This window comes from Patagioenas fasciata, chromosome 14, assembly GCF_037038585.1.
Source record: "Patagioenas fasciata isolate bPatFas1 chromosome 14, bPatFas1.hap1, whole genome shotgun sequence".
NCBI classification, from domain to species: Eukaryota; Metazoa; Chordata; class Aves; order Columbiformes; family Columbidae; genus Patagioenas; species Patagioenas fasciata.
Window position 1 is genome coordinate 7,877,898 of NC_092533.1, and position 21,291 is coordinate 7,899,188.

Genomic DNA, 21,291 nt, shown 5'->3' on the forward strand with positions numbered 1-21,291 from the left:
CAAAGCCTGTTCACAAGTGCTCCCAGACAAGAGAGAAAACCTTATCTAGGAATTTAGGTCATGGAGTGAGATAAAAGTCGTTCTGCTTCCATGGCAAATCAATCTCATGGCAGTCTCTGCATTTGAAGTCACTGGTAGAAAAACCTCATTTATTAAGATCATCAAAACTGCCAAAGGGGTTTAGATTAATTTGAATGGGGAATTGGTATCCAAATCCCACCAGCAGTTTTCAGTCTCAGCAATCCATGGTCTAATGTGCATTGTGCCTTTTACTGCTGCAAATAGTAAATGCCTTTGGACACAGAAAATCACAACCAGAATTTACAAACCAGACATGGAGAGGTAGAAACAAAACTGTCCCACTCTTTCCTCAAATGCTTGTCTTTTAAATGACAAAGATACTGATCAGCTTGAACCAAAGATGAGGAAGCAATGGCTCCGCAAGCCTTACTGGGGTCTGATGATTAGACCTGTACGGCGCAGAGCAGCCCAGAAACAGCAGCATCAGCAGACACGGACCCTCATCCACCCTGGAGGCGCCTTTCTGTGCCAACACAGCCAGCCAGGAAGACAGGTGTTGATCAGAAACATGAGCCAGTGCAATGTGATTGCAGACAGGGATGAGTCACAAACGGATTTCTCTCAGCGAGGGATCATAATGACCAGAGACAAGCTGGAGCAGGTTTAAGGGCTGCACACAAGCAGGGAGAAGCAGGAGGTGTGCGAGTGAGGTCAGCAAAACCAGTTTCTAAAAAGGACTTTAACTGTGAAGCTGGGATAAAAGCAGCTATTTTTGTTTAAAGAAAAAAAAATAAAATCCAAATCTTAAAGCTCCAAGACAAAACACAGGGTCCGATTTAAGGGGATCAGGCCCAAGGCCGAGGCAGAACACAGGGTCCCTGTGCATATGCAGGGGCTTTGTGGATGGTGCATCGGGCTTTCCCCATGCCATGGAGTGCCTGCAATTAGGCCTAATTGCTTGTTGCAGTCCTATTTTAATTAACTTTGGAGCTTTCCTAAGTGGAGAGCAATGATAAATAGTGCATAATGAAGTTAAACTGCATTTAGTGACTAAGCAGAAACCCCTTAGCTTTGAACGAAAACCTCCTATGTCCCATCAGCAACATGATTAATGGCTAAGTGGTTTGCATTTGCAGCTGTAACCATGGACAGAAGAGAGATCCAAAATGATGGCTGAAAGCTTTTCTGCTTGTATTTGAAGAGTCAGACCATTGAAGCACAGCTTGTTGCCCTGCTCGCTGGAGCCCATGTGTTTTTGTGGCTGGCACCACTTATGTGGGCCACAGTTGACAGCAGTGATGACCCCTGAAGCACCACATCTTGGGCTCATGGCCTTTCCCCATGCTCTGGGATTCTCAAATATAATTTAGTTTGCCTAGCATGAGCTCAAGCTGATGCAAAGTACATGTTGTGTAAATACAGATATAATGTTCCTGGCAATTGCAGCCTTCCTAGAATTAATGCTCCTGGAGGCAACACTTCCGAGGATTGTTGTGAGGAGCTGTAGAAAAGCTGGGCATTTTTGGAATACCATCTAGTTGCTACATAATGTTTGACCAAATGCCATTTAAAATCAAAGGGAGCCTCTAAGTGCTTTGGAATGGGTTTGTAATGGGAATAGTTTTCTGCTGCATTTAAAGTACAGATTTCTAATAGCAGCTGATGAAGGAAATCAAATTATTAGTTTGTGTATTTTTTTGTCAAGCATCTCTTGTCTTTGCATTTCAATGAAACTAGCTGACAGCCCATCAGCCTGCTGCCAGAGCAGCAAAAACTGTGTGTTAACCACATTTAGTTTGCCTGCACTTCACCCAGCTTGCAGCGGCTTTTCCCGTACGCGATGGGCAAGTCTCCGCTCTGCAGAGCGGTGGTCACACAGCGGGGAAGCAGAACCAGCCAGCAGCGAGGCTGCCACATCTCATCTGCTGGTGGAACATGACGTCTATAAGTCAGCTGAATTTAGCTGAATGTTGTTTTTTTTTCCTTTGGTTACAAGTATATAGTAGAGAAAATGGCTTCTGGTTTATCCCAGAGATGCTGTGCTGCAGGTTTTATATATTTCCAGTTCACCTGATGGAGCATCAGGTAGAGCTAACGTGACTTGTGGCTCGGCTTCACAAAAAGGGAGATGTCACATTTCAAGTGTCCAGGCTCCAAAGTAATTAAACAAGAAATACCAACTTACCTCAAGATGCTCTTCATGTTCCCCTCGGCTCGTGCTGTAGAAGTGAATGAGCGATGCCAACTGCCCACCGGGCCCTGTTCAGCCGGGTGCTGTACAAATGCAGAGAGAGCAGCCGTCCCCGACTTGCTGAGCCCACAAGACATCCAGACCCATCGGCGAGATGAGCTGTGTGCTGCAGGTTTGGGTTGATTTGCACAAAGAGCAGGAGAACCTGTGCATGGTCCTTGCTCACAGCAGAGCCAGCGCTGTTCGTGAAAACCATCCCTGGTCTTCAGGGGAAGCAAAAGCAAGGCGTGATTGTGCCCAGTTTTGAATCCAGAAACAACCAGGTCTACTCAGGACCCGAATTTAAGCACAGGGGGATGTCTGAGCAGCTGACACTGCAGTTTGCAGCAATTTGGTGGCGATGGCCAAACAAGTTTCCATTCCTGCTCAGGAAGAGCAGGTGCAGATGAGCTGGAGGAGCTGCAGCTGGGGCTCTGCTGCTGTTCCTGCCCCAGCACTCCCCAAAACATCCGCAGCGCCACTTCAGCAAGGTGCCACGAGGTGACACGCAGCGTGGCCAAGGCACTGTCAGGTTCCAGCTGCTCAGCAGATGTGCAGCTTTCTTCCCCTGGGTACAAGGGGGGACCCTTGTGGGACAGCAGCACAACCTGCCCCTCCGGGCTTGGATGCTGGTTGCTGTGTACACACAGTGCTGCCTCTGCCCCAAACCCGTCTGTTGGAGCGGGGATAGAGGGATGGAAAATGAAAAGGAGACAATTCGGAGAGAAAGCATCAGGCCTTCTTGCTGTGCAGGGTCAGCTCCTGGAATTAACTGCTGCAGGATGTCAACAAGATAAAATTTAGCAGGAGTCAAGAGAGGATTAGACAGTCCTGTGATCAGGAACATTTGTGCAATGCTAACTGGGTCAAAGAAATACAAGAGAAATTAAGCGTTGTGCTTCCCTGAAGGGCTGAGCCAGTACGAGCTGGATTTAAAACAGATTCCTCCCCACCTCCCCTTCCCAATCCTTTTACAGCAACAAGCAAAGAGCAGCATCTCTTGCAAAGTCTCTTCTCTCTCCTTAGAATAATAAAGCATCACCTGCTCTAGGAAGTCCAGAAACTACAGTGATGTCCATGTCCATGACACAGCATGTGGCAAAACCCTCCCCTCACAATTTTCAAGACAAAATGGAAGTTTTATCTTCTCTGCTGCCTCTACACTTCAGATCAAATCATTTATCAAGGAGCCAACAAGCTGCATAATACGCTGGCTGCAGATGAGCCAGTTGGGTCTCCACCCTGAAACTTTTTTCTGAGCATAATTAACCAAATTAATTATTTAACTACATGATAGCATCAACTAGAAGCACAGGCAGGGGTAGAAGCTGAACCCAAAAGCCAGCACTAGTGGCATCATAGGGAGTGTGGGAAGGCTAATGGGAGCGGCGGTTTCTGCCACTAGAGAGAGAATAAATTGGGTCTTGCTGCACGTTGGCAAAGAAGCCAAATGTCCAGTGAAACACAGACGTCACTCTTCAGGTGGGCTGATACACATGAGCTGCTCCAGGGAGGCAGTGGCTGGCGGTTGGGCTACCCAATATAATCTTTTCCCAAATTTTATTTTTCATTAGAAAAATGCAGACAGAACAATCTATAGTTCTTTTGCACATTTTTCTGACACCATCAAAACGCCCGTGGCGCAATATGCCCGAAGGCACGGTACAATGCATGTGGCAGCAGGGGTAGTACAACCTGCTCCGAGCTCATCAGTTCGCTTCATTGCATTTCACTGCCTTCAAAAAAGGGATTCTGAGAGAAACGCCTCACTCAGCCTAATGCTGGCAACCAGAATTACCTGCTCATCTCAGTCCAGCAGTGGAAACTTTTGGATTCTCTGCCCAAAGACAAAACCTTCTTCCTACAGTCTGTTGCAAACAATACGAGGTAGAAAGGAAAACACATCAACATTTGAATATCATCCCACTAGGCTGGGTAAAAATTTTTGCCTTTGAAATTTTGGCATTTGAAAATAAGAATGAAAACAACTGCTGCCAAAATTGCCAAGAAAACAAACCCTCCCCAAACCTCCTCACCAAACTCTGTTGCATCCAATACTGTTGGGTCAATTCAAGTGATTTCATTTCAAAATGAAGTTCAAACGGTTTTGCAAAATTGTGTTGTGCTTTCCGCTTTCCCTACTGCCGGCTCCCCGGGAGCAGCAGCACCGAACCCCGTCTGCCACAGCTCTGACAGACTGCGAGGCTCGGCGGCGCCGCCAGGACCCGGCTGCTGGACAGAACACTAATTCGGCTCTATTGGACTTCTTTCCTTTCCCATTAACAGTATCAAGGGCTACATTTACACAGCAGTTTGTCACATGTATATCTTTTTTCTTTTTCTTTTTTTTCTAGAGAAGCATTTCTTGCTTGGATCATGATGAAACAGTTGGGTGATAAGATTTTACTCCTCCTGGCACAAGCACATACATCCTCATCCACACCAGCTCCCAAGCTGCTGCTCCCAAGCTGTACTTCAGCAGACAACACAGACTTAGGTGTCTTTATGGACCAGGGCCTTTGCAGACATATTTAAGCAGCCACTGCTTTCAGAACCTTGTACAAAGCATATTCCACACCAGCAATAGAGTATTTCTAAAATGACTAGGAAAACAAAGTACTGCACTGCACACACTTCTTTTACTGGGGACAGAGGAGGGAACGAACCCACCTGACAATTACTCTGCCTGCTCTGGAGAAATCCTGCGGGCAGGACGTGGCCACAGCTCTGTACCCTTCTCACACCATTTGATCTGCCTGAATGCAGAGCAATTGCACCCTCGCGGTGCTTGCTCTGGGCTCCAGAGCTGATGCTGCAGGACACCAGAGAGCAGAAACAGCCAGGAGCTGGAGCTGGGGAGCGCAGGAGTGATCTGCTCCGCAGTCCTGGTACCCAGGACCTTCAGCAAGTTGCTGGCTTTTGGAGTTAGTTTTGCTTTCTGTAGAATGGGAATAATTCTTAGGGGAAGAAAAAGGATTTTAAGACCAGCCAAACCGATAAGAAAAAAAAATTATATAGAACCAGGATTTTCACAGTGAGCAAAGAATCACAGTGGTAAAGACGAGCACGGGCTGCAGCGCTGGGTGGGTTCATTCTCTTTGTTCATGTCAGCAGTTCCTACGGGACACGAGTAACGCGGAGATAATGTAACGACAAGACTGGCTGTCTTCTGAAGATCATGTAACTAGATGAAACTGCAGCTTTCACACCATCAAATAGGAAAGCTTAATTAAATTGTACAGCCATACCAAAGACTCAGGACTGGACGCAGCAAAGTAGACCTGGCTCAGTGGGATGTGAATTCCTGTGTTTGGTGCTGCACTTGCCCTCCCCGCTGCAGTGATTCAATGGGTTGTGACAGATCTCAGGGAAGACAGTCTGTTCTATGTGCACATGTGGTAACTTCACTGTTTGTACTCCTGGAATATCTGTTTTCCCAGTGAAAGCCCAGTGGAGTTAATGGAAAGTTTCCTGTTGGCTGTCTTGGGCCAAGAGCCCAACTTCTACCTTTTGTTCATCTTCCTCCCTCACTAGTCCCTGGGTGAAGGATTCCACCTAAGGGAGAAAAATGTGACACAGCATAATCCCAGCCCTTCTGTAGTCTGTTACCTAAACTTACATCAGCAACATTTCTAGTTTAACATGTGCAGGAGTTTGCAGGAACCGTCCGCACTAACGCAGAGGTACAGCCTCTCAGAGAGCAGCTAAGGCAGCGCAAACGTTGAGCTGTTCCACCACTGTCTTCAAACACTGCAAAGGAAATGAAACTACAGAAACTCATGAACCGAGAAACTGAAAATAAAAATGCAAAGCATGTTTGACTTGCTCTTCTGTCACTGGGCCATGCACACAGGCTTTTTACTGAATATAGTTGCCATTTACTGAAGAGCTTATGACCATGCCAAGGCAAAGGGAGTTCAGAGGTGTTAACCAAGACAAGCGTTAAATATCTCCACTCTCACATCCCCGCCCAGAGCCCAGAAAACTGCAAAGAACAGCTAAACGAGAAAAGAAAACGCGTTGCCTCATCAACTGACTGATGCATTAGAAGCAGCAGCCCTGCCATGGGGATCCACATTGCCAGAGACAATGTTCCACTTCACCCCGTGCTGCTCACGAGAGCAACTGGGACGTAGCTCCTCAGGCTTCCCCACTGCTTTATCTGGGAGAGGTGGGAGGATGTGGGTAAGAGAAATCCTTGTGCATCTCCAGGCTTCCCCCAGCTGATCTGCATCCTGGTGAGGTCTTGCTGCCAGGGCCAGCAAAACCAGCACATCGCTTAGTTCAGGTCTTGAGATCAAACAGGTCTTAGCTCTCTTGGCCAAAAAGCAGACTTCACTGGTATGCTAACTTTTGAAAAGTTAGAAGTGAAATAATCAATAAATCCAGCCTGTCTAAAGTTACCACTGCTGTTAGCCGCAGTGGACAAACCACCGTCAATTCACCACTGGTACCCAAAGGGAGAAATCTGTGCCTTGAACTAATTAGAAAAAAATACACTTACTAGAAAAAAACCCCCACACATGCTATGAACACTGAACTGAAGTTTAAATCTTTTTGATCACTGAAACCCAGCAAGAGCATACTTATGGGGTTTGGTTTGGTTTCTTTACAATAAACATCTAGCATTTTAAAAGAAATTAATTCTGTCCACCGACACCCTGGGAAGCTTGAACCAGAACATGTATTACCAGCTTCTAAAAATTAACAACCTGTGAGAACTCCAGCCTTACATTGAAATAAAAAAATATTCAAATGCATCAAAGGTCCCCATAGCTTAATTAGCTTTACTGCTTTCCACGCAAACAGAGTGAACATTTAGAGAGCGAACAATTAGTGCCTCTGGGTTAGGAGGGGAAGATGAAAAGCACAAAAGGAACCACAACACTCACCTTTAATGAGGCACAGCTTCTTCCCAAAGGTCAGCTCATGTACCTGGCATCTTCTTGTCCTTTTCACTTACCACCTTCTCAGTTTTTTCTCCTTCCCTCTCTCTCTTCAGGCTCAATTCCAGATGTTTTAAGGCTCCTCTGTTCTACCCGTGTCAGTAGAACGAAAATGCCACACAGTCAGTTTGGGACATTCCCACCCTATCAGGCACAAACTCAACTTCGTGCTATCACTGAGGAGCCAGCGGACATGGGGTGCGAGGGAACAATAACCAGCAGGAGTCTTGCCAGAGTCATTTTGTATTCAATTAGATTAAAATAGCTGTAGCTATTTTACTGTAAGAAAGACAAATTTTCTCCTACCTGGCTTAGGCCCACAGGACACAAGCTCAACTCAATCCTTTGTCTCTGAGAGACGCTGTTTCCCATACACTGTCTCTGCACAGGACTCCAGGCTCTCTGTGAACTTGGGCACAGAGTTTCCCCACAGACAGATCTCCCAATACTTAAAGTCAGATTAGCAGATATTATTTAGCTCATAAACTCCAACTTGGAACTGTGTAACAACTGTACTGAAAACATAACGTTAAGTAGATTAAATGCAGCAAGCAAGGGCCCTAGAATGATTTTACCATTGAGAAGCAAGTAGGTTAATTTTTATTCCCCTCATGACAGCTGGATTGATAAAGCCAATATTTAACTGACATGGATGTCACCAAACCAACTGCTGCCACTGTGAAAGGTTCATTCCTGTGCCTGAATTCCCACAAATACTCTAAAAAATAATTCCACAAGCCACCCTTTCCGGCAGGCACGCTGGGATCTGGTCACTCCGAGCACACCAAGCCTGCGCTACCCACACCATCTAGTGGCAACACTGCAAAGGTGATGGTAGGAATCAAAATCTCACCCGAGACAGAACTGAAATCATTGCAGAAGCCTGGAATGGACTCGTCCCTCCGCTGGGGCCTCACAGCTGCCTCCAGACAGCGTGTTTTAAAACTACAAATAAGCCGAACATTTCATGGAAACCCTGAAATGCACCATTTATTTGAAAGCAAAGCAGTGGAAGGCACTAAACGTGAGTTGTGAAGCGGTGCAGGTGTGCCAGTGAGATGTGCTGTGCGCTCCAGTGCTTCACATGGCAAGTGTGTGCACCGTTAGGTGTACACTCTGACGCAGAAGGGAAAAAAAGAAGGCAAAACAAACCAGAACGAACGTTACATTAAAATTAACTAAGGACGAGAGTTAGCTGAACTTCATTACTGAAAAAAAGATTCATTCCCATTCTATGATAAATTGACTTTTTTAATCCCTTCCCACTGCCAGACCGCAAGTCTACTTTGGGCTTTCTGGGGTGGAAAAAGGAGGAGGAAGGAGTGGGGTCTGCAGGACGCAGACAAAACCTACGGACCCTGCACAACTGGCCTTCCCGACTTGGGCAGGTCAGAAGATGGCCAGGGATGAAGACATGGGCTTGAGACCCGAGCAGGACTGGACACGGGTTTTCCACAAACTCTGCATTACTAACCAAGTCTTCACTTTGCAATCCAGACCCAACTGCTTCAAGGAGCTTTCTGGTCTGCAGACTACAGAGTTACAGAAAGTACAAGGAAGTCTCCCTGGGATTATAGAGTTTCTTACATGTTTCCATTTTACCCTCAACACACTTCGCTCAGTCTGGCTGTGCGTGCAACTCTTCAGGAAAAGCTTTAGGAATTAAGTTAAAATATGAATTAGACTTCAAGAAGGTTTGAAACAGATATTGGATTTATTGGTCAGCTATGAGTAGGAAAATACATTGGTAAAGAAAAAGAAGACCCTGTATATAAATATAATACTAACTAGTTAAAATTTGACCAAGAAGGAAGTTCCACTGAAGAGAACAGTAAAAGCCCTTGTTTACCATCAGACCATATTCACTTTCCCATTTATCTTATTGAAGAGCTGCCTATAGACAAATGCAACATTCTTTGAGCTTAGTGCAGATAATGTGCTGGTTTTTGTTACATGAATGGTAAACAAGAGTTAGTCCAGTGCATTACACATTATACAGAAGTACTGTGAATAAAGACTAAGATACTCTATTTTAGACACTACTTAAACATACCAAGACACTTAAGTATTACAAATTTATGCAACCAAAAGAAAAGAATAGCAGTTAACATACTAAAAAATACTGTGTCTGGCTGGATGAAAAAGGCTTGCTACTTAAGCGGTTAACTGATTTTTTTTTAAAGTTTTACAGTGTAATTAGTTTCCCCCCCCCAATGGTATTGTAATTATTTTGTCTTTCATGCAGGTTTTATGTGGTTGAAAAAGCAAACCATAAGCTATTTTCTAACTCTGCTCTAAAATAAGACCTTGAGAGATTTGTTGAAGTTACATCAAAGATCCAGACAATGTTCTTAAAGCCGATTTGTGAAATACTAGCCAAATTTTCCTTTTATTTTTTTAAAGCTGCTGAAAGGACAAAGTAATTACAACACGCACTGAATTATAAGCTCTCCCCCCCCCCAACTTGTATTATGTTAAAAGCAGTAACTTGTGGTATTAGTCTTGTACTCTAATCAATTCTTTGAGTTAAAGGTATATTTCAATTTACACTTTGACACCCAGAATTCTTGGTAAATGTAACTAAAACTAGACAAGATGTGGCTGACTGTGGAAAAGAGCCTGGTCTAACCTAAATAAATCCTTTCAACTGCAAGGATGCTCTGTGACTTTTGCTGTATGTGCTTGTACAACTAGAACACTGAAGGTACATTATGGCAACACCCCAAACCACCTCAAATAAAAATATTGCAAATAACCATTTCAATGTCAAAAACTATGAAGCAAACGTTGATTTTGTGAAGACATGGTTTATTGCCTTATTCTACCTTAGAGCTGGAAACTGAGACCTTTGAGTTAGATTTGACATGGGACTCTCTTTTCTCCGAAAGATTGTTTGACAAAGTTTCTCTCAGCTCTGTCTTGGTGCCATCTGGTCTTTCCCTATTATTGTAAATACTTCTCCTTCCTTCAGCCCCCGAGTTATAGCTGCAGCCCAGTTAAAACCCAGTGAAGTCAAAGGAGTGTCTTCCATGGATTCAGTGGGTTTTCAGTTGGGGCCTGATGGCCTCGTATAAGAGCTGGAGGAAACAGTTAAATGGACCCTTAGACCATAAGGTGACAAAGCAGAACAGCTGTGTCTCCAAAAGCACAAGGGGCCATATTTTAACGTGCTGTCACAAATTCAAATGCTTTTTTTAAGACTAAGCAATACAGGAGAACACATATTGGATAAAGCTCAAACCTTTAGAATCTAACAAGTGCACTCAAGCTCCAGCATCTATTAAAGTAAATTATCCCCCTCTAAGAAATACAAAATGAGTAAGTGCTTCCCTTCCCCTTCTGTAAAGCTTTCTGGACTCATTACACAATCCAGGTAATCAGAAAAGAAAAACAGTTTGCTCAGTTTGACAAGCTAACTTGGCTCATCACCACTGGAAATTGTCATGATGTACATTACCAAGACATCATTAAGGAAACATGAGTAAAACACCTTTTATTCACACTTTACAAAAAAAACCCATAAAACCAAACCAAACAAACAGAAAAAAAAGAACACTACGCATTAAGTCTACTACAGCAATACTACCAGCATTTCAATGTACTGATTATAAACTGGACATGTTTGGTGTTTTCACAACTAAACCAAAACCAAACTAACCCCAAGAGATCAGGTCCCAGACAAGGATTCAAGATCAAAATTTCTGCTACTGAAATTTTAAAATGTACATTTTACATAACCGAGCTGTTCGTCATTTTTACTTTCGGCTTAAAACAGAACGGTTTGGAGCACGACTGTGCTGACTACTTTGCAATAAAATTTTGTATCATTATTACCAATCCACTCTCTTATATATAAAAATTACAATATTTAGAAAGTTTTCTCTTAATGCTCAGTGTCCTTTTGCTTCCCTGCCCGCAGCTGAAACAAAAGCTGTTTAAGACCAAGCTCTCTATCTCAATTTTATTTTTTACATTGATTATTCAAGTTGTATTAGTTTGAGGAGATGATCAGTTCTCCCTTTTAGGATACAAATAGACAAGTTCAATTTGTAAGCTGTTACATACTTGGCTTCATGACACAAATGGCACTGAGGGTACACCACGACTTTAGACTTGCTTGACACTTTAAAAGAAGACTTGGTCACTTTAATAAAACTGATCTGAAGAATTGTCTTTGGGACCTGTACTGAAAATGCATTTATTTTACACTGCTTCATCAATAGAAAATGTAGCGTCGGGATTTAAGGAATTATACTTTCTGAAACTGAGGAACACACTTAAACAGAAGAGAATTCACATGATAGTAATTCTTAGTGGGAAAACGGCACTGTGCAATGACACTGAAAGAAGCAGTGCACGGGTATTAGAAGCTAGAAACTGTGTACCCTTAACCTGAACATGTTCCAAAAGTGTGATATTCAATGCTTCATAAAGGAAAAAAAGATGCCACAGCTTATACAAAAGTATCTTCATAAAATTTTCACAAGTGTTAACATTATTTAAAAAAATAAAAGAGGATGCACAGGATCTCTCTGCATGCACAGGCAGTGCTAGTTGAGAATTGAAGCAGGCACAGTGGAGATAGGACAAGTATTTAAAACAGAAATGAAGAAGCTGTACACAAGTATCCCTAAATAGAGATGAGAAAAATATCTGAGTGTATACACATCAGCAATTCACTTTCAATCCATACAGGTCTACTTATATTCACTGCTTAGCTTATCTGTTCTGTGAGAACTCTAGGCTTTTCTGCAAGTCTTTAATTTTGTTTTACATCAGAAATAGAATGTATTTAGTTCTCTCTGTAAGATATTGAGATTTTATAGGTTTGGATTTCAAAAGCAACGTTCTCAATTGAACATAAAAAGTAGTACAAAAGGGCTAACGAAACCCTAACAGTGCAAATCATTAGCAGAGAAAACCTGTGACAACCTCTTTTACAAGCTGGCCTTTATAACACATGAAAACAGATACAAATTTAGCCTTAGTTTACAATACAATCATTTTCCAAATCTGATTTTTCTTTTTTTTTTTTAAAGTACAAAATCTCATAAATCAGGTTTTCTGTTGTTCATATACAATCAATAAAGGCTAAATTCAAATTCTATATTTTACAAACAAGTCTGAAAAAGGAGGGAGTGAAGTACGGAAGAATGTTCTGTGGATGTTCCTACTGGCCTCAAAAACTAGTGCTACAGATAACTGTGCAAAGAGAATATACTGTATAACAATTCCCTATTTCAAGGCATGAAAATGTCACGTTGGATAAAAGAAACAGGAAGGTTAACTGTAACATATTAAAGAAAGGTGCAAACACACCAATCGCTGCTGAACAGTATACAAAGTATATTGGGCTCAGAATTGTGTCTGTTGATAGCACCTGGCTTTTACTATGTCTTTAGCGAATAATTAGATTTAAGATTAAGATTATTAAGAAAAAAAAAATCCCTGTTGGCCATACCTCACTCCTCTATATTCAGATTTTACAATTGTACAAATTAGATTGAGGTTGCCCTCTCAAATGTACTTGACTACCTCCTGCCAGGGAGATGCATTCCATTTACAGGAGGCAGGAAAGGCAGCAAAAGCTCCAGTTGTGCAAAAAGTGAGAAGTGGTCAGAAGGGATGAGTGGATGTGGACAACCACTTATATTGTTCTCTATTAACCAATGATGATCCAAAGGTCCAAGAATGCCAAGGATGTTTAGCTGAGGTTTAGAGTAGAAGATGTAGTCAATAATACCCTAAAACAAGAAATAAAATCAATTATTAGTATATATTCTTGACTCAAGGTATTGTTCCAAACGAAAGGTGAGCTCAGTATTATGAGTAACTGAGATGTCACCATTCCTTCTCCACAGCACATCATGGACAGGAGATTTCTGCTTCCTATACCCCACGGGTTGCTCAATTTGGATTAGGAAAACAAAAGAAAAAGTATCACTTCTGCTCTGCTTTTGTGGATTGTAATTTTCCAGCTTCCTACAAAGCTTCGAATCACATTCCTCTGATTTTGAAAAGAACCACCTTCGCTTTACCTGGGCCATGGAGCACTTAGAATTTTCCAATAGCAACATGCACTATTTCCTTGCAGTTGACATCTGAAGTGCCCCGTTGTACTATTTCATTTAGCTTGGAGTATTAAAATACAAAACCTTCCTATTTGCATGGAAGGTTAACAGCACTCCAACTCTTGTAAATCTATTACAAGTTACTAACAAGAAAAAATAAAACTTAAGTTTCTAGGACACTGAAGTGTTGGGCACTCTAGCTCACTATGTTTCCAATATAAATTGTGTGAATTTACTCTTAGCTACCCAAATTTCTTTGTTAAACAACTTCAGACAGCAAATCACATTAGTTCAACTTCAAAATGAAAACCCTTCCAAAATATGAGCCAAGTCCTTACCTTGAAGTCAAATGTGTAATTTGTGTAAGGCATTAGACCGTTCTCATAGGCACTCTTCAACTTGAAACCATGTGTAATTCTTCCATTTGTTGTTCCATTTTTCCCATTACAGCTGAAGTTAGTAAGACTTTCGTTGTATCTCAGTTCCTTAAAATCTTTGTGGTTTGTTTCCACTCCACCAGTGCTCAAGTACTCAACAACACCTATTAGCAGGGACACATACACACAAGAAGGTATTAAGGAGCATTCACCAAATTAGCACGTGTAGGTTACTTTGAGTCATACGTGCAACCATATGCATTATAAAAGCAAAACTTTAACACATGTAAAATACAGTCAGCAGTGGTTCTTGTAAAATATTTCAAGGCAACGTGTATGTTGGTCAAGAGCAAATGTCACACAGAAAGAAAAAAAAGAGACATGTTTTGATTAGAAAAAAATAGCAGGCTAATTAGGAACAGACTGACTGGGGGAAGATGAAAAAAGCAGTAATAAAATTCTATGGGTGCCAGGTAGGCAGCTTCCTCCTCTCCTTGTCTCTCTGTGCTCAAGTCTTGGCTTTCAATGTTCTTCAGCTAAAACACTGCAAAAAACCCAGCTTTTGAAACACTACTTCAGATCAAGTTCACTTTAAAGAGGCTGCAAAGCCAAATCGACATGTTATTTTTGGAAGTTATTTTCTTCCTTTCCATTCCCATATTCTAAGGTAACAGTGAAAATGCTTCTGAAAGACCAGACGTAGCTCTACTACTGCTTCGGCAATAAGGTCACTCACAAAAGCAACAGTTCTACCTTTTCACTCTTCCATCTATTTTCTTAGAACCTTTAAAGCTTGTAATATCAAACAATGTTTTCCCTAAGCTGAAAACTCCTTTAAAAAAGTGAGACCTGAAAATTTAAATTGTTACACACTTGAAACAATCTAAAAAAAATAAGAAATAGAACTCTTACCAGAGTCTGGTAGAGAATTGAGATCTGCACACAGTACAAGTGGAATGGTTCCAAGTTCTCCCGAAACACCAGGTTTGAGACTACGAGAAGCTTTATCAATAATGTTCTTTACCTCGGACAGGAACATCATAGTCTGAACCAGCTTCACATCAGAATACTCTGGGTCCCAATGCATATGTGCATTAGCTACAAGAACTAGCTGCTTTTCCATCCCAAGATGTGGCTTTCCAGCTAAAATTTAAAATCAATTATTTACCTTACATGGTCGGCAACAAAAATCACTATTAGTGAATTTTAAACAAGATGTTTGAGGGGAGGAAAAACTAAATAAAATACCAGTATAACCTGAAGAGGGTTAATACCGTTTAGTTTAAGAGGGTCACACAACTTTTCTTACATCTATTAAGTGTTTTAGTCAACATAAAGCTTTAGGAATAAATGTGTTTCACATTCAAGACCATTAACAGACAGACTATCCTGTGATAGGTAACATCTACATATTTAAGAATACTGTAAATTACCATAAATAACAGATAATCCTAATGACAGGCAAATAGTGTAGTTCTAAAAAAATCAGAACAGCTTTCCTCGGGTTGTGACGGTAAACAGGCATTGTTCATATCTTATCGTGCAATGACCTCTGAATTTTAAGTTATCCATATTATAAGTTCTCTCTTGCTATAAGTGCTTCTTAAAAGCCTTGTTTGTTAGAATCTGAATTAATAAAATATCATCTGGATGAACACAACACAGGTGGGGTAGTCACCCACTGTGATACTTAGAAAGCCAATTTACATTTCCTAAATTAAGAATGACAGGGCAGAACAAGCAGGTTGTATAAACATGACAGTGAAGACAAGAAACTAAAATGATGCAAATACATGACCCAGAAACACACGACTAACACTGACTCTTTGATACCTAAAATCACTCAAACTTGAGTATTTGTATTTTTTAAGCAAAAAGGTATAAGCAGAAAAAAAAAAAAGATCATCTTCATTTAAGAACTACGACTTTTCCCCAAATCGTCTTTGGAAATAAGTTTGAACACGTAACATGCAAAGTCACGCTCATCCGCAGAACCTAGTTTCTCAGGTTTACTATAGCAAATGTCAATCTTTTCATTTAGAAAATATAATCTGTTGAAAAAATATAAACTAAATAGGACTTACATGACATTTCTATCAATTCCTTTCGCAGTTCCAACAATACAGCCACTCCAATGTTATCTTTTGTCATAACTCTGTTCAGCATGGCTTCCGAACCTTCTGAGTTCGCCATAGCCAGTTGATTGAACTCAACAGTATGTTTTTGAACCAAAGTAAATCTGAAATAAAAACATCATACACAGTTTTTCATCAGTCAGATATACAGAAATGGTATAGATAATTCTCCTTTCAATTAAAGTTCAAACACATTTATTACGTAAAAATCTCAGCCAATCACATAATTTCATAAAATCCTAAACTGAAATCAAAGGATAAATTTTTCCCAGCAATTTTTAGGTATTTTATACTTCGTTTCAATTGAAATACTTTATTTCCAGAGAGAGAGATTGAGAAACTACAGAAAAAGAACGCTTGTTTCTAATTTTGCACCAGCTGCAAGTTCAAAGATGCAGGTTTAATAGAGCGGGAGTAAATTTTTCTAAGCCAAAAGGTATCAAACGTGGCTTATACATTTATTTGTGGACACAACGGAAATTACTTCCCTCATACCCAAGCAGTTATACAAGTACAACAGGACACAATGAGTTAAGTGCTGTAGCTCTTAAATAACTGTTTTTTTCAGAAGTGAGCAGCGGTACCAAGTGCCTTGTCTTCTGCTTTATCAGAAGGCTAATGTATTAAAAAGTCAACGTCATCTAAAGTCTCATTTCAGCAGCTCTGGAGGTTATTGATTCCTTTACTCAGAAAAAGCAAGAAAAGACGACGTTTGCTTTATTTTTCATTATTAACACGTAATGGTTGGGACGCACACACAACACTTGAAGTAGAATTTAATGATGGGGTAGTGAGGTGGGCTGCAAACTGGCTGAAGGGAAGAAGCCAGAGTCGTGGTCAATGGGGCGGAGTCCAGTTGAGGCCTGTGTCCTGTGCAGTGCCTCAGGGGTCAGTACTGGGCCTGTATTATTCAATATATTCATCAATGATTTGGACGAGGGAATAGAGTGACTGTCAGCAAGTTTGCTGATGACACCAAGCTGGGAGGAGTGGCTGACACGCCAGAGGCTGTGTTGCCATCAGAGACCTGGACAGGCTGGAGAGGTGGGCAGGGAAAAATGTAATGAAATATAACAAGGGCAGGTGTAAAGTCTTGAATCTGGGCAGGAACAACCCCAGGTTCCAGTGTAAGTTGGGGAATGACCTATTAGAGAGCAGTGTAGGGGAAAGGGACCTGGGGGTCCTGGTGGACAGCAGGGTGACCATGAGCCAGCACTGGGCCCTTGAGGCCAGGAAGGCCAATGGTACCTGGGGTGGGTTAGAAGGGGGTGGTCAGTAGGTCAGAGAGGTTCTCCTGCCCCTCTACTCTGCCCTGGTGAGACCACACCTGGAATATTGTGTCCAGTTCTGGGCAGTTCCAGAAGGACAGGGAACTGCTGGAGAGAGTCCAGCACAGGGCAATGAAGATGATGGAGTGGCGCATCTCCTGTGTGAGGAAAGGCTGAGGGAGCTGGGGCTCTTGAGCTTGGAGAAGAGAAGACTGAGGGGTGACCTCATTAATGTTTACAGATAACTAAAGGGTGAGTGTCAGGAGGATGGAGCCAGGCTCTTCTCGGTAACAACCAGTGATAGGACAAGGGGTAATGGGCAGAAACTGGAACACAAAAGGTTCCACTTAAATTTGAGAAGAAACTTCTTCTCAGTGAGGGTGACAGAGCCTGGCCCAGGCTGCCCAGGGAGGTTGTGGAGTCTCCTTCTCTGCAGACATTCAAACCTGCCTGGACACCTTCCTGTGGAACCTCAGCTGGGTGTTCCTGCTCTGGTGGGGGGACTGGACTGGATGAGCTTTCAAGGTCCCTTCCAATCCCTGACATTCTGTGATTCCGTGTGATTCTGTATGATTCTAATCTGCATTGCTCCATCAGAACGAAATATCAACTTAAAGAAATATTCAAGACAAAATTTTCTATTGTTGGTTATAACGAGAGTGTTTTTTCTTGTACAGAACACTCCTTCTAAAGACAGGCATGGTCTATAGGAAACACTGAACGAGTACAAAAAGGGCAATTAATGCTGAACTGTTCGAGCTACAGACAGACCAGAGAAACCACGTGAAAGAGAGCAAGACACAAGAGAAGGTTTTGCAAAACACATCACTTACTTTTCTGTTTTGAAAAATATTGCACAACCATCAACGTGTTTTCTTTCCTGTTCTGACATTGTCCTAGCTCTAGATTTTGGACTGAAGAATCCATTGTAGCCACGTTCTTTCAGTTCTACCAGGAAAAAACTGTAGTACTGCTCTGTTTCAACCTCCTATAAAGTTACAGGACAGCACAGCACGAGAGTACTATTAGCAAAATACGGAAGACTGATGATATTATTTAGACTTTTCAGAAGTGTAAATCGCTTTCAAATTAAAGGGAAAAAAACTGTAAGAATTAAGTACCTCGGAGAATGCAAATTTGAGAGCAATGTCCCTATTTTAAGAAAATATAAATGAATTTCTCTAATCCCCAGAGTTATGATTATCTCAAGCCTTTTATTTGAAAGCATGTCAATTATAGCCCCACATACACACACAGGCCCAAAGACACCCCCACACACATCTCTTTGATCAGCAGCTGCTGGTTCACATTCCAACTGTGTGGGCTAAAAAGCATTCTTTTGATGTCAAGCAACAAACAACGTTCTGAACACCACTTTTCTTCTTTTGTTTTCAAACGGTTTTGAAAACAGACTGTTTACTGTAAATATATTTAATACGGAGAAACCAGCACATAGGAATAGAAAAGGAGAAGAAATAATAGTGTTTCTTTTACCTGAAGACTTATGATGTCAGCATTGCAGCTCAGGATTTCCTGCATAATGGCTTTTTTTCTGTATTCCCAGTTCAATGCCCAAGACGGACAATAGCCATACAGCTGCCGGGTAGCGTATTTATCACAGAGTACGTTGTAACACATGACAGAAAACAAGGCTGCAGAACAACAATTTCATTTACATATTGATATATTTAACTATATATAAATACACAATTATGTTGTTCACTTGTGTCCTCCGCAAATTTATCAATTCACGCTTCATTTCATTCAATAAAAACACAGGTCATTTATCTATACTGAAAGAAAAAAATCGTTAGCCTTAAGAAGATAAATTCCAAGTTTGGACTGATGGCAACTGTCTTCTAGCATTTCATTAGAAAACAAAATCCAAACTCCCTCTTCATATGGTTAATGCAGTAAATAGCAGGCAAATGTACTTCATGCCAAGCGGTGCTCTACTGCAAAAAGCCTAAACCAAGGTATTTGAACACTTACATTTGTTACCTATACAAAGGTTTGCAAACTCTTCAAACAGATTAAGATCTACCTTAATTATTTTGACCACAAACTATAACAGAACCATAGGTGGGATCACACAACCAAAAAGTATAGGCAAAATAAACCCCCAACTGTTTCCACCTCAAAAACCTTACGATTCAGGTGTAAAGACAAGAAACATCTACTCTCCATATTCATTTGGAAGAGGAGTGATAATGAGACAGTCTGGGGCACCCTGACAGGTAATCCAGGAGCACAGATTTTTGGTTTTGTTTTGCTGGGTTATTTTGTTTGTTTTTAAAAAGCACCAAGGAATTTGCAGTACAATAAGGAGACACTTGGTAGCTTATTGGGAGCTCAACTCCAACATGCAGCACAACGCCAGAAAAAGAAACAAGACAGTTGTTTGAAGACTTAGCAAATTAGGACTACAGTCCTGGGCTGATGGAGGGGGCAAAGCTCAGCGTTCTGAAAACAAAGAGATGACAGCAAAAGACAAACTGCATTAACATCGTGTTCTTTGAAGCACAGAGGAAAGTAATGTGCCTCAGTCCTGAAAGAGAGGACGCTGCAATAACTGAGAAATACACTATGATTTTTGGTGTGCAAGTAAATAAAAAAGGTTATATTTCAGAGAATTCATGCAGAAAAATTAATAAACAATTAAACATGACCTGAATCCTAACAACAAGGAAAGTGCTGAGTCCAAGATGACAAATTGCTTACTTAAAAGAAAAAACTCCACATTTTTGGGAAATCACGCACATGTTCTTCCATTTTTTTAATCTTCAATAAATGTGCTATATTTCTGCTATATTTCAACTATTTAACTAACGGTGGACAACATTTTCAATTCCTGTGATGAGGATGTCAATTAAAAAGAAAATTACTTTATAGTAAAAGATCGGTAAATTGAAACAGGTGTTCCAATTGAGACAGAACTACTTCAGCTGGCTAATCAACACTGAACAGGAGATTGGTTAATCTTAGCATCAAAATTTTCAACAGATAGCACAGATCCACACCTTTTACAACAGATTAAGAAAGAAGGGTTACAGTACCTGTTGGTCTTGTACGGTCTGGTTCTTGCAACATGATCCAAGATCTTGGAGGCGGTTGTTCTGTTGAAACTATGGGAACATTGTAAAGTAGAGATACACCAAGTGATCATCACATTTATTTTACACAGCAGAAATAAATGTTTTGAGAATGATCACTTACTTCTTTTTGCAGTACCTGCCAAATTATCAAGCAAATAGTTCAGTAGCCTTCGTGTCCCGTCTGGTTCCTGATAAAGGTTCAGAATATCCTGCGTAAGTGGATTTCCTGCAAACATTGAATAAAATAAACATTATGAACTTACATATTAGCGTTTAAAGCTGGCATCTCTGAGAAAAGATGCTGCATCAACTATGGACTACTTAGAGGTTTCAAATCTTGGGTCTTCAGTCCCACAAGCATAGATCTAGTGATGTTAACCACATTCCATCCTCTCTCATCTTCTGACAGACAGAACCAAGGGCGGTCAATTTGCTCAACATGAGTGAAACACCCACTATCTGCCAAACGCAGAAGCAGGCTGCAGAAGTTTTCATGGACAATGCACAGTGCAGTTATCCAGTTTTAAGGGGGAGAAAACCAGTTTTGAGACTTAACAGTGTTCAGAGATAACGCATCACTCCAGTGCTCCTGATTTTGGGATATGTGTTACCCCAAGGTTCGCAATTTTATAGCTAGAACCCATTCAGTTCAGAGGGAAAAAAAGGAAAGATCTTTAAATTGCTGCTTGCATAACCAGCACAGTACACCACAGCAATGCAAAGCATATTCCCTTTTTGGTTTAATATCTACAGACTATTTCTTAGTTAAAGCATGACTATGCAAGCAACAGAAAGCTGCCCCTCACTGCATGAAGAGAAGCAAAGCTCTTTGTATGTGGAGTCCTCTCTCTTTTTATCAAATAATCCCTGAATAATTATACTTATGAACATGGAATAAGTAACTACATCTGGGATCACTATTCAGTTACATTTTATGAACTAGCGGTCTACAGCCATTACATCACAGGAGCAATATCATTAAACAAGCAAGGATACCAAGAAAAAGTAGTAATACCTTTCAGACCCAAAGTCTGTAACTGGAACAGTTTTCCCAGCTCAAAAGGTAAAACTCGTAACAGGTTGTTATTTAAATGTAGTTCCCTGTAGACAGAGCAAGAATCACATAGGGCTGAAAACAGATCAACCTT

General features: G+C 41.2%; 1 protein-coding gene across 2 annotated transcripts in view; it reads right to left on the minus strand.

The window, feature by feature from the left end:
* Positions 1-8,892: 8,892 nt before the first annotated feature.
* CNOT6 (CCR4-NOT transcription complex subunit 6) overlaps positions 8,893-21,291 on the minus strand; it is a 32,844-nt gene continuing 20,445 nt past the window's right edge. The window contains exons 4-12 of one of the 2 annotated variants that reach the window (XM_065848804.2): positions 21,159-21,244; positions 20,265-20,369; positions 20,105-20,173; positions 18,543-18,700; positions 17,882-18,036; positions 15,730-15,884; positions 14,558-14,788; positions 13,607-13,809; positions 8,893-12,941 (exon numbers count right to left, since the gene is read on the minus strand). In XM_065848804.2, the coding sequence (XP_065704876.1) occupies positions 12,729-12,941; positions 13,607-13,809; positions 14,558-14,788; positions 15,730-15,884; positions 17,882-18,036; positions 18,543-18,700; positions 20,105-20,173; positions 20,265-20,369; positions 21,159-21,244 (1,375 nt within the window). In that variant the 3' untranslated portion in view covers positions 8,893-12,728. The remainder of the gene's footprint in view (positions 12,942-13,606; positions 13,810-14,557; positions 14,789-15,729; positions 15,885-17,881; positions 18,037-18,542; positions 18,701-20,104; positions 20,174-20,264; positions 20,370-21,158; positions 21,245-21,291) is intronic. The other variant, XM_065848805.2, reaches the window with a different exon arrangement.